The sequence below is a fragment of the Talaromyces proteolyticus genome (assembly GCF_021365285.1).
Source record: "Talaromyces proteolyticus strain PMI_201 chromosome Unknown BGW36scaffold_6, whole genome shotgun sequence".
NCBI classification, from domain to species: domain Eukaryota; kingdom Fungi; phylum Ascomycota; class Eurotiomycetes; order Eurotiales; family Trichocomaceae; genus Talaromyces; species Talaromyces proteolyticus.
In genome coordinates this window covers 2,048,330-2,061,314 of record NW_025764282.1, presented here as the reverse complement: position 1 = coordinate 2,061,314, position 12,985 = coordinate 2,048,330, and the positions used below count along the sequence as shown (strand labels likewise).

Genomic DNA, 12,985 nt, shown 5'->3' with positions numbered 1-12,985 from the left:
CTCCTCTTCAAGAGTAATACTGCACTGTTCTGAGATGCGCTTCCACGACGTATCCGTGTGTTTCGGTGGCCGTTCACTTTTCATGTCAAAAACGTGTTGCTTTGTATATCCCTTTTTCATAAGCTTCCTCAATTCCTGTGTCTCCACCGTGGTGTATTTTTTTGGCTTCCACAAATTCCGTTTCAAATACTTTATGGCAAAGGGTCATACTCGACTGTGACACGCATATCCAAGGCCAAGAACATCTACTGGGGGTGTAAAGTCTTCTCTCATTCGAGCAGGAAGGGGATAAATGGTTACAAAGGTGCATGAGATAGTTGACAGAAGATTCTGCCAGTGTGAACCAGATCGGAGATACTCAACACGCTGGCGAATAACGCTGCTAATGCAACGTCACTCACACACTTCGGAAGACTTTCAATGCCATTGTGCCGAACTTGAACCTTTGGTGCCTGCGTATGGTAGTGGGATGTTGAGCTTGTTATCTAATTGTAACAATGCTGGGGGCGAAACGGAATTGGATAATGCTATCTAGATAGCGCGCCTTATCAAAGATTGCCCGGATGGTCTAGTGGTATGATTCGCCCTTTGGGATGAGGTTTTCGGGTCTCTGGATTGGGTGAGGCCCCGCGTTCGAATCGCGGTTCGGGCCTAGTTCTTTTTCTGTAATATAATATTTTTTCTTCAAGTTCAACCTATTATGTTGGTTGCGATTGATTATCTTCGCATTTCTGCTGGTCGACCGCTAAATAAGTAGAGTCGCCGGTCTCCTTGGCTTTTCTTATGCGGATGGAAAAGTTACTATTGCATCTATCCTGCTCGCTATAGTTGCCTCCCAAAGACCATCTTTATTATTATATAGTATCAAACCGAGAAGGATGTTTAATTCCCCAATATCTGCTTCCTTGATTTTTAAGGAGGGATAGGGGAAAGAAAGACAGCAGATCGGAGGTGCGTCTTGAGGTTTTATCACCGTAGACTCAGTCGAATGAGAGTGGGAGTGAGTGTCTACCTCGGTGTGTTTATTCACCCTTCTCACTCTGCCCTCAATCATTCTTACTCTAAATAATATTCTAAAAGCCAAGATATTGCTTATATACGTGTTATTTACTGACCTAATGACAAATGCTCGCTAAGGCAGCAATAATACATGCATAGTTAGTAAGCCAGTTAGAATCCGTAAAAAACACCAAAGAGCAGGAAAATTACTGTTGTAAGAGTAATGGCGTTAAGCCAAATAGTGATATAGACGGTTTAGTATGAAGACGGTTTTATGAGATTTTATTGCGGTGAATACTTCCATAAACCTTTGTTTATTATGTATATGCTGGTCAAAGGGCTACAGTTTAGATACTATGTCAACACTTAAGACGCCAATTTGAGAAAACCGTGCTGATTTGAATCACATAAAGTTGATGGGTTTGATTTCCTTATGTAGTCAATACTGAATTGACAAATAAAAGTGTTCAAGTTAGTTCTCTAAGCATCGAGAAACCGAAAATTGGCCCTTAAGGCTCCTGACTAGTAGGAATAGCGGAACGACTGGTCCTCCTTGTCGGTCACATCGATGCCTTCGGATCCCGTGACGGTACCGCCACCTACCTGTTCGCAGTCCCGCCGAGCATTGTCCCTAGCACACACATACCAGTAGCCGGCGATGGCCAAAAACAGCAAGCACCAGACAACGATGTCTAGGATGACGCCGGCTAGGTATCGGGGCGCCTTCGTCCATGCCTGCGGGCCCGCGATGCATCCAACACAGTAACCGATGAAGAAAAAGGTATTCACCATCGCTCGCTTAGTGTTGCCCTTGACGTTGGACGCGCTCAGACTGAGAATAACAGTCATGATGTCGGAGATCAAGCTCGCCTGCTCGGTTGGAGGTGGTGAGGTTAGTAGAAGAAGAAGAAGAGGAGGAGGAGGGGGAAGAGGGATTTGGCCGGAAGACGACTCGTATCACTTACCAGCCACGAAGCGACAATAACCCCCCAGCCGGCAGCTAGAGGCAGCTTCAACAGAAGGATGTTACCAACCAATGGTGGAATAATGAGAACCATCACCACCGCACACCGGTTCTTGGGGAAGAGGAAGCAGCCCAGAACGCTGATCCAAATGAACAGAATCTGTAGGGCTCCAGATGGAGAGCCGTATAAGAGAGTGTCGAATTTATTATATCCAATGTTCTTGATGACAAGCGAGGCGAACTATTTTGTCAAGATTTAGTCTTCGTCCATACCACATCATATTCACAAGGAAAGGAGCTCGAGCATACGGTTAGGGGAGAAGAATTCAGCGTCACGAGCAGTCCGAACGCAAAGACAAACCATGACTTGATATCAATCAGGCCCTCTTTGAATTGGTTTACAGAAAAATTGCTGCGATCTCCCCCCTCTCGATCTGCAGCCATACGGGCGACGAGAATCTCCTTCTCGCGGGGCGACAAGAACCAGGCGTCACTGACTCCATTGGGGATGATGAAGAAGAAAACTGCGCCGCAAAAGGTAGTCATCGCACCGCAGATGAGAAACAGAACCCTCCAGGGCTGCAGACTGAGGCTGCCGTTCTTGCCGATGCCGTACATGAGCAGTGAGCCAACGACTTGGGCTAATCCATTCATAGTGACCCAGATCCTGTTTTTGATTTATATTCAGATTAGAAGAAGAATGGTGAAAAGGGAGGAAAAAAAAAGCAAAAATGAAGAAAAAGGAAGATCAGACTAACCCGACACGCATAGGATGTTCGCTCTTGCGATACCAGATGCTGGTTATCGTGACAAAGGCAGGAGAGACAGCACCCTCGGCGAAGCCCAGTATGAATCGAACGGTGGCAAATCCCGCAAAATTGTGTGGTGCAGCAAGACACATGCATATGCCTCCCCAGACGACGCTAAAGGTGTCAATAGGAGAGGTTATTGTAATGGGGTATGGAGAGAGATGACTGACACGGTAGCCCCAACGAATTTCGCCAGCGGAAGCCGACTCATCAGATAGATAAAAGGGTACTCGGAGACCAGTTGGCCTGGTGGAGATGATGTATCCATTCAGCACACACCGCGCAGATTGGGATTTAGAGGTTTTGACTCACCGAAATAAAAGATGGACGAGGTCCACGAGTATTGCTTTCCTTCCAGCTTCAGATCTGGGATGAGGCCGAAGATCGATGCATAACTGAGACTCTGCTTGTCGAGATCTGTGACACATACGTTAGCCCATTACCAGCGTGGAGTTTCCAACATCACCAAACATACATTGGAGGAAGAAGACACAGCACATCTATTGCATGTCAGTCCAAGGGACTTCTCTCTTGGGATATCAGTATGACTTATTACCATGGGCAATATCACTAAATCCAGCTTGCGGACAACCCTCCTCTCCTCTTCTGGAGTGTATGAGCAGGTTTCCGCATAGCTTCCATCGGCCACCTGGGGGTCCGACAGGGCTTGGTCCTTCTTGTCGAAGACTTTTGAGGCATCCATATCGCGATCTGATGAGGGAGGGGGATAGAAGATCATCGTTCAGGAGCTGTCGGACAAAGATATTATATATAACCCACTAACATGATAGGCAAAAGAGGCTGGCACTCATCCATGATGTTAAGCTTACCAGACACTTGCCCAGCGTATTCATCTTTCGTTTCACGATAACGATAACGGAAAGAGGGCCGTGGTCGGGTACTTGTACCCTACTGTCGGCACGCGTGCCGACGATACCGTCACGGCGAAAAGGCCGAGTCGCGTCTGATGTCGATCTATCTTATAAATAAACAAATACAGACAAGTTCCGTTGTAGGAGTTCTTGCAATCACCATGGCGCTAGAAGATGCCCTCAAACCTTGGAAGCGGACTCCTGCCCGTCCGTACATCTTTCGTCACGCCAACGTGGTCAACCCTGTGGATGGCTCGATTCGGGAGAATGCGACGGTTGTTCTACGCAATGGCGTGGTTGAATCAGTGACGGACGACCACAGTGATCCAGCCGCAGGTACAATTGACATCGACGCCCGTGGGCGCTATCTGTGTCCTGGACTCATCGACGCGCACGTCCATCTCACGTCGACTCCCGGTGGCAAGCGACTGGCGGAGAGCATCCAGATGGCCCCTGACCGGTCGAAGATGCGCCAGCCATTCGTCTGCCAGCAGATGCTACGGCGAGGCTTCACTACAGCGCGGGACTGTGGAGGCGCGACCCTAGCATTAAAGGAAGCCATTGCTGACGGGGTATTCCCAGGTCCTCGCTTGTTTATCGCCGGACATGCGTTGAGCCAGACTGGCGGGCATGCGGATTTCCGCTCGGCAGACGATACGCATGAATGCTGTGGCGGGCACATTACGGGAATGGGGCGCCTGTGTGACGGCGTGGCCGAGTGCATGAAATTTGCTCGCGAGGAGCTTCGGATGGGTGCCGATTTCATCAAGATCATGACTGGGGGAGGGGTGGCCAGCCCAACCGACGCGTTGGAGAACCTGCAGTTCACTACGGAGGAGATCCAGGCCATCACCACCGTGGCGGCTAACAGTCGGACATATGTCACGGCGCATGCATACACACCGCAGTCCATTCGCCATGCCATCAACAACGGCGTGATGGGCATCGAGCACGGCAATCTTCTAGATGAACCCACAGCCGCTCTCATGGCAGAAAAGGGGGTGTTTCTTACCCCAACCCTGATCACATACTCGGAGATGTCCTCACCTGAATGGGAAGGGTTTTTGCCTCCGGAATCCGTACAGAAAAACCAGCAAGTCCTTCAGGCAGGGCTCAAGTCACTGCAAATTGCCGTGGCCGCCGGCGTCACGATCTGCTTTGGGACCGATCTTCTTGGCCCTATGGGAGTCGCGCAGAGTAAGGAGTTTGCCTTGCGGGCCAAGGTTCTCACGCCACTGCAGGTGCTCCAGAGCGCGACGATCAATCCGGCACGCCTGTGCAAACAGGAGGCTTTCCTCGGTCAGATACAGCCGGGGTTCGCAGCGGACTTATTGGTATTGACACAAAACCCGCTGCAGGATATCACCATCCTTGACGACCCAAACCGACATCTGTTGGCTGTGATCAAGGAGGGTTATGTACACGCGAGCAGGTGGTCAAAGTTACCGGAAGATATTGCGGCTCCTGAGAGGAATATCGAGTGAATGAATACCTTTCATTGGGGGGGAATAAGCCCTTCCCACCATATATAGATATATTCTTCATCTGGTAGTTATTTTACATACACTCATAGTTCTAGAGGTTATAAATAAAAAATACACAATCAAAAGTCATTCCAATTACTGAAATTCAACACGTCCAGTCCTGTTAGGCCCAATATGAATGGATCTCCATAGGCCGATATTGGGGGTGCATCCGTCCAGCCCATCATCGTAGGGAGTGCAGGAGGAGCTTCCGAGTAAAGGTCATGAGATATTGACGACACAGCATCCATGTACTCGACGGTCGGTTGTAGGAAGCTACTATCATGCACCTCCGCTGTTCCCGCCGCAGATTCCACGGGGACATACTGTGATGGCGTTTCATCATTACCATTTTCGGCATCGCCATCGCCATCGCCATCGCCATCGCCATCGCCGTCGCCGTCGTCGTCGTCATCGCCCTGTTGTTCTTCATCTGGGCCTGCTTGTCCGGTTGCTGCGAGCCATTGGAGCCACGAGTCGTATCCAGAGGCTGTTTCTGGAGACAAGAGATCCGGCGGTCGACGGAGTCGATGCTGCATTTCCATCACCGCTTCGTCGGCAATATTCTGAAAGCGCTCGACGAACTGTACCCCAACCCTGGCGGTGCGGTTTCCAGCCGCGATGAATCGCAGCGACGCCAGTCCAAAATCTACCCGGCGATCGTATTCCGAGTCTCGCTCAAGAATCCCGGCAAGCAAGATGACGATCGTTGCCGTACTGCAGCCGTGGAAATCAGTGAAGGAGAATAGCGCTAGCCGTTCCTTAGCCCACAGCACCTCAAAGAGCTGGAGGACCTCTTTCGCAGCTCGCACGCAGAGTCCGGCATGTTCAATGGTGGCCGAGTCGGTCGGTTCTTTGAACGAGGAGTCGACGAGGATCCGCTTCAGTCGGCCACGAACAATTCGGAGTAATGGGATGCGGCACATGATGATCCAGGCGATATGATAGTTTTGGTGAAGGTGGGCTACAGCACGGGAACCCTTCTTCTCTTGGCCCTGGGAGAGCAGGTTCTCCAGGGAGAGAGTGGGTGGTAACTGTTCTTGCCAATGGTGAAGCTCAATTTTGAAGGTCTCAAGAGAGCGTAAGGCTGTCTGATTTTGAGAGATAAAGGCTAGATTTCTAGGAAAGCAGTCAGAAAGAGCGTTGAAATCCCAAACCGGGGCGTTGGAAATACATCTTTTGTACTAGCCGGCTCAGTATCCGCGTGAGAGTCGCATTCGCAATCTGATGATGAATATTGTTATTGATCTGCACTTCATCCAGAGTAGAAAGTGCTGTGGGAAGGGGGGCGTCCATTTCATCTTCTCTAATGAACTCAGGTCGGCCGATTTTGACACTGACGAGCCTATGTGTGTATGTTAAAAATCGTGAGAATAAAAACCCGAAAACTAAACGATAGTGACAAGAGTTAGATCGTACCGTTCCATCGAGTACAGGGACCACCACAGTCGATTGCTGATCTCGACAGATCCAGGATCTGCGCAAGATTTCATCTTGCTGCGACGGTGCATGCCTAGAGAGATGGCTATGCGCAGAGCCAGTCCCATGTAGAAATAAGATTGGTTTCGTGCATCGGATGGCAAGAAATAGATGCCCATCAGAAAGAAAACTTGAACAGAGGTAATAGATGGGCACTGGATGAGATCTGGAATGAGAGGGCGGATACTGTCAATAAACGCCACACCAGGTTCATAGCTGAGATCGGGCCGGGGGTTTGGTGAGGGTTTCGACGCGAGATGTGCAAACTGGCTACCCAACGCAAAGACCACGAGACTGATCACCACACATGAGCAGTTGAGTGGCTGGTCCCCATGGCCGGCGTAAATGCTATCCAGATCCCGCCGAAACGCTGTTTGGTGGAAGTAAAAAAAGCTGTCGGAGCCAAACTCGATACACGTGGAGACAAGGAAATCCGCCACTTGCTTAGGAGGAAAGGCCTTGACGGCATTCCGCAAAAGGCGCTGATCAATATGCAGTTCGTGTCTAGATCCCAAAGAAAATGAGTTCCCTTCGTTCAAGCGGGTTAAGTCTTTCTGCCCTGGGCTGAGGAACATGGCTTCCCGAATTCGCGGGATAAAGTCTCCTTGGGCGTTGGACCAGTCAAGATCTGACGTCTCACATCAGGCGGGGGAGATGCAACAATGGGGGAAAACAGCCACATACCCAGGGAGACCATGTCTTCTGGTGATACATCAGATGTAGAATGAACAGCTGTAAGGTCCATTGTCTTGTGCGGCGTCCCTGTGGGCATAGGTAGCACCGGTCTTCCGACCGGTTCGGACCTGGAACGGCCTTCAGCAACCTACTCATATCCATTGCGTGAGTCAGATTCTCGACTTACCCCACCGCATCCAGATGCTGAACTGACTCAGTTAACATCAGCGAGCAGCGTTGCCTGCTGCTTGCACACCGAGTACACGCGACAGAGGTGTTGGAATCAGGGACAACGCAGCGACTCTTGCGGCGCCGGCATCGCTCACATCTATCTCGCACCAGTCAGCCTGCCCGACCAAGAATGGAACACGGAAGGGCTCCCATACGCCTGCTCGGTTCGCTTGCGCTTCTCCTTGGCCACCCGCGGTCTGTGTCGACGTCGACTGTTGTGTTCCATGCAGAGATGGCGTTGGAAGATGCAAAACGTCAAACGGACAACTTATGTTATACAACGACGACCATTTGGCAGCTTACAAGCTAACTGGTGGGTGTACATATATATGTACTGCAGTCATAGTAATAAGTAATAACCAAGTAGTGAGGTAACTGGTTAGTCCCTTGGTGTAGTCAAGAGTAAGCCTATTTCGGTTAGCGTCAGATTAACACCGTTTTAGGGTTATTGTGTGAATGGAGATTCTTCCATAGTGGCACAGCGAATTTTGGTATTTCCACATATTGAAAATTATCATATTGTGGTTTTCAAATGTTATGTGACAGTGTTAATTTATATGAGGTAGGGCGCTACATAGTGTTCACTTGGCAGGGTCGTTTATATGGCGGGGTTGATCTTTATAAAAGATTACATATATAACATGGAAAGATATCAATTTATTATGCTTCAATGTTTATGTATTTCCCTATCTTCACTACGTAATGGAGATGAGAACATACCTGTTATGTATATAAACTATTTTGGGTTAACAGTGTCCCATAGTCTGTATTCTTAAAAGGAGAAATATAAATCTGATAAAATAGTGGATGTATAATTATACTATATTGGGACGTGTACTTAGTAATTTTGATGGCAGTTTCCATCTCAACGATGACCTCCTCAGGAAGCTTGCGATTGCAATTCCATTTGTGATAGCCATTTTGCGCCATACCCCTTATTGCACCGTGCTATCAAAGGGCTAGATTATCTATGATGGTAACTTCATTATTATTATATCATAATTTTTATGCTTCAAAATTACATCGGCAAAAAACTCTAGAAAAAAACAAGGCTTGTTAGGAAGCTGACCAAGCTGGCTCGATTCCTGCCCGATGAGGCTAGAACCCCCACTAATGCACTATTATCTCGATCGATTCTTCTTTTAGCTTCACTTCGATCCCCTCCTCAACCGCATACTCACCCCCTGATGATGTATTCTGATAGACATCAATATGGATATCCAAGAAAGGGTCATGTCCCATATCCAATCTCTCTTCGCGGAAGAGTATCGCGGTGATCTTCGCAAAGCCCAAGATGAAATTGAGCGGTATCAATCAACGGAGTTATCCAACTCCGATGACGACCCTGAGAAAACAGCTTGCTTTCTCCGATCGAGTATCTTGGTCTCGGTGCTGATAGGTAGATTCGACGATGCTTATAATTCTTTGGCACGACTGAAGGCGATCGTTGATGATACTAGTGTTAGCAGTAGGCTTACTGCAAACTGGGGGTTGAGGTATTCGTCACTTAAAGCCTACGTCGAATACAACAGACGCTACCCCCCATGTATACCATATCAACAGGAACTAATGATGCCGGCGAATATGCCGATGATAGGGGATAATATTCTAAGCCATACTGATATTATCACGGAGTTGATAGAGAACGTGAACAAGTATCATCGCTCCGATGACACTAGAAGTACTACTAGCAGGGATATAGCTGTTTGCGTCGCCATGCAGATCCTGACGTATGCTCCACTTCAGCGCAGGACACTGACAGTAATGTACCACCCTCAATCTCCAAATGGTGGCTGGGCTACTCAAGATGGGAAATCGCCAGATCAAGCAATTTCAGAAGGAGCTCCACACTTGGTAAAGCTTGTACAGAATAATAACACGAAAAGGACAGCCGGCACATTGGAGACGACGGACGTGTACTTTCAGAGACTTTTAGTTGAATTTCATTTTGCTATTGACTCTCCCAAAACGGAAGATACCTTACAGGAGTTATATGATTTATATGAGGTGCTGAATGATAAGGCAGGATTGGCGAACTGCAGATTGATGCAAGCAGATGGCTTGTTGTCGCCTCCTTTTGCAAGTCCCGTTACTCAGAACTTGATTCCCATTCACACCTCAGATGCAGCTGGAGACAATAGCTTCTGGGATCCTATCGAGAACAAGATTCTCGCACTGAAGGAAAGCGACCAAGCTAGTAGGTGCTATGAGGAGAGTCTTCAACTTTTCCGGGAATCAAATTGCCACCGCGGGCAAGCTGCTGTTTTGCTTCGTCAGGGCAGCATATTGCATGCCCGAGCTTGCTCGTTATCGCCAAAAAGTCTTGACAGAGGGAAATATCTGGAACAAGCAACGAAGAAATACGATGAAGCACTCGCCCTTTTCGATCTGGACGAGGCTAACATACAGACTGTAAAAACCAACCAAATCCTTCTCGATATTACCAAAGCCAACGTTCCTAGCAGAGATTTGAAAAATCGTGCAGGCGAAATTGGGAAATGGGGACGGGACCACAAGAACGAGCAATTATCGTTGCATCTGTGTATATTGATGCTGCGATTTGCTCGCCGGGAATGGCATCGATATACGAGTTTTGATGCAGCAATTCTAGGCTACGAATGCGCACATGCGTGCGCTACGGAGCTTGGTAATATTGTCGCTGCATTTGTGTCCATGTCTGGGAGGGCAGAAGCATATCATGAAACAAATTATAGGCCCGCAGCGATTGTCATGGTAGAACAGTGTATCAACATGTTTCACCCTGTCTTGAACTACTACGACGATCTGATCAATTCGACCAACGATAAACCATTGGGTAAAGTTGATCGACGACATATAATTATCAAGAAAATGGATTTCGTGTGGTCATTTGCCACATATGCTGGTCGGGTATATTCACGAATCGATTCACTTGATCGCTTCAATAGCTGGGAAGATTGGTTTCTATCCTACGTGGAGAAGGATGAAAACTATAAAACTCATAGACGGGAATATCTGGACTATCAGGACAAGCCCAATGAGCGCTCAGTGAAGGAAATCTTGGGCGCGACTTTGGAAGAAATCATGGACGAAGCGAATCTCGACAGATCTGTTTCAAGAAAATATCGAATCGCCGAAATCATGTACAAACGATTGATACGGGAAGGAAATTGGAGAGAAGCTGAGGCTATCATGCATCGGTTTATAGAGGATTTGACAACGTTTAAAAAGATTTATACGCGCGACATGTATCAAATGCTTGCTTGTCATTTGATAGGTGATACTGGGAAAGCCAGAGAAACATTGGACTCGATGACCGATGATGAAATGTTTAAGAACAAGCTCGGAGAGCTCAATTTATCTGAAATCCGTGGTCACGCCCGTTTTGCGTCGTTCTCAATCAATGCAATCCACGCCTGTGTCATCGCCGAGGACTGGGAACGCGGGGCCAGAATTTTGTCTAAACTCCTGGATCTTGATCCGAATTTCATTCATGAATCATCCAATACCGAAACAGTGGTTTATTTACCATTTAGACTGGCTATTGCTGGATGCATATATTTGAACAATTCGCAACCAGAATTGGCTTTCAAGGCCTTTCTCAAAGTACGACATATATTGGAGATGACTCGAAGCCAGACAGTCGACATAGACGCTAAAGTCGGCGTCCTGGCACATAACAGAACCATGGAAGCATACTTGATTCTGGCAGATATTTGTCTCCGGTGCTTGGCCGCTGGTCTGCCGGTGGGTATCTTGAATAGCTATGAGCATGGCCACCCCTCCGGAACGGCGTGGGAAGAGCATGCATTGTTGTTTATGGAGGAAGCAAGGGCAAGGTCACTTTTAGACTCACTCGTGACATCTCCTCAGAAGGAATCTGGATCTAATAAATTAGGACAACAAATCTCCGAGATGGTCTACAAACGCAGGGCTCTGACCCACCTTCAGTTTCTATCAGAACGTACCGAGGAACAAGAAAAGGAACTCGCAAATCTAGCTGCAGAAATTGAAAATCTAGACATTGGGGGCGTTTCTTCGTCAACAAGTGATTTGATCAATACTGTCACCTCACCCATTGCTCCTCATAGCCTGTTCGCCCATCTGAATGATGATGTGATTGTTATCGAGGGAGCATTCTATCGTACTGGATGCCTTCTTCTGGGAGTAACCAACAAGGGCATTGAATCATTCCAGAAAGGGACGACGCGGTTAATTGAGCTCCAGAGACTGGTGATGAACTTAATGCAAACCATGAGAACAATGGATGGCACGCATAGCGAGGATGAGCAGGAGCGAAAATCCCAAGTAGAAGCGCTATCCAGCCAGATTTCAGAGATTCTTCTGGCACCATTTACCGAAATTATTAGAAGAAAACGGCATGTCATCTTTTCCGTGTCGGAGCCACTGACTGCATTCCCTTTTTCTGCATTGATGTTCGATGGGAGGCCGCTGGTAATGCATGCGGCTGTATCACAGATCCCAAGTCTGACGGTTCTGTACCATCTATCGAAACGGCCCTCAGGCTCGTCTACTCCAACGGTGTCAGTGTTCACAAAATCACTTTCTGAGGGTGATGTTTCAGCCGAATCACGACTTACACGTCAACACTCTCTGCCAATGGCGGGAATTGAAGCAGTAAACATTTCAAATATGTTTTCTACATGGGTATGCCTTTAGATATCCCCTTAGTTGTTGTCATTATCTAACTCAATTATTCACAGCCTATTGAAGCATCAACACTTACTCGAGGCCAATTCCGAGACCATATCGAAGAACACACCTCTGTGCTCCACATTGGCACTCATGGAGTGGTGGATCTAGAAAATCCACTGCTTTCATCCATCTCCATCGGTGAAGACTTTCGAGTCATCGACATGTCTCAAATTCAGACCAAGGCCAATCTTCTTGTCTTCGCCGCATGTCTGAGTGGTCTCGGCCGAGCTGTCGGGAATGATGTTTTGGGGTTCACACACGTTGTTCTTGGCACGGGGTGTCAGGCGTACATTGGAACACTGTTTGAAGTCAGCGACTTTGCTTCTATGGTACTTATGACCCTGTTCTATCGGAATCTTAAAAGCAATCCAAGCCTATCCCTGGCCGAAGGACTACGGAACGCGCAGGTTGAGTTTTTACAGTTCGATAATGAAAAGGCAACCGAGTTCATTGATAGTCTTCTCGATTTGTGGAATCTGCCGACAGAGAAAACTGAGACTGATGATGAGATAAAAAGCCCCACTGACATAGTCCCAGAAGGGAAGTATTTGTTGACTCTGCAGAAAATGTTGTTGCCGCAGCTGGATTGGACAAGCCCATTCTTTTGGGCTCCTTATGTGTTGATAGGCTATGGAGACTTTAGCTTCTTTCGTGGGCCTGAGATAGCGTCCCTGAACCTTGTAGATCATTTGATTGGACAAGCAGTGGATGAGGTCGCCTGAAATGTTCCAATGTTGT

The 12,985-nt window shown here is 47.9% G+C and overlaps 4 protein-coding genes and 1 non-coding gene across 5 annotated transcripts; 3 read left to right on the top strand and 2 right to left on the bottom strand.

Annotated features, from left to right (window-relative positions):
* The first annotated feature begins 557 nt into the window (after window positions 1-557).
* BGW36DRAFT_t35 lies at window positions 558-652 on the top strand. The gene has a single exon. It is a non-coding gene; the product is annotated as a tRNA-Pro (tRNA).
* Window positions 653-1,263: 611 nt separating this feature from the next.
* BGW36DRAFT_379511 (putative allantoate permease) lies at window positions 1,264-3,715 on the bottom strand. Its single transcript, XM_046216213.1, has 8 exons — window positions 3,329-3,715; window positions 3,248-3,272; window positions 3,085-3,189; window positions 2,943-3,018; window positions 2,722-2,886; window positions 2,273-2,630; window positions 1,965-2,204; window positions 1,264-1,869 (listed from the first exon to the last, which is right to left on the bottom strand). The coding sequence occupies exons 1-8, from the start codon at window positions 3,509-3,511 to the stop codon at window positions 1,522-1,524; spliced, it is 1,500 nt and encodes a 499-aa protein (XP_046072511.1). The 5' UTR covers window positions 3,512-3,715; the 3' UTR covers window positions 1,264-1,521.
* A 19-nt stretch (window positions 3,716-3,734) lies between these two features.
* Window positions 3,735-5,269, top strand: BGW36DRAFT_379509 (uncharacterized protein). The gene has a single exon (XM_046216212.1). The coding sequence runs from the start codon at window positions 3,740-3,742 to the stop codon at window positions 5,126-5,128; it is 1,389 nt and encodes a 462-aa protein (XP_046072510.1). The 5' UTR covers window positions 3,735-3,739; the 3' UTR covers window positions 5,129-5,269.
* On the bottom strand, window positions 5,248-7,892 carry BGW36DRAFT_407752 (fungal-specific transcription factor domain-containing protein; the record flags this gene model as incomplete). Its single annotated transcript, XM_046219058.1, has 6 exons — window positions 7,708-7,892; window positions 7,509-7,649; window positions 7,331-7,449; window positions 6,587-7,274; window positions 6,342-6,512; window positions 5,248-6,286 (listed from the first exon to the last, which is right to left on the bottom strand). Exons 1-6 carry the CDS (start codon window positions 7,776-7,778, stop codon window positions 5,248-5,250), a joined length of 2,229 nt encoding a protein of 742 aa, XP_046072509.1. The 5' UTR covers window positions 7,779-7,892.
* Window positions 7,893-9,142: 1,250 nt separating this feature from the next.
* Window positions 9,143-12,969, top strand: BGW36DRAFT_296473 (CHAT domain-containing protein; the record flags this gene model as incomplete). Its single annotated transcript, XM_046211275.1, has 2 exons — window positions 9,143-12,199; window positions 12,256-12,969. The coding sequence occupies 2 exons, from the start codon at window positions 9,143-9,145 to the stop codon at window positions 12,967-12,969; spliced, it is 3,771 nt and encodes a 1,256-aa protein (XP_046072508.1).
* Window positions 12,970-12,985: the final 16 nt, after the last annotated feature.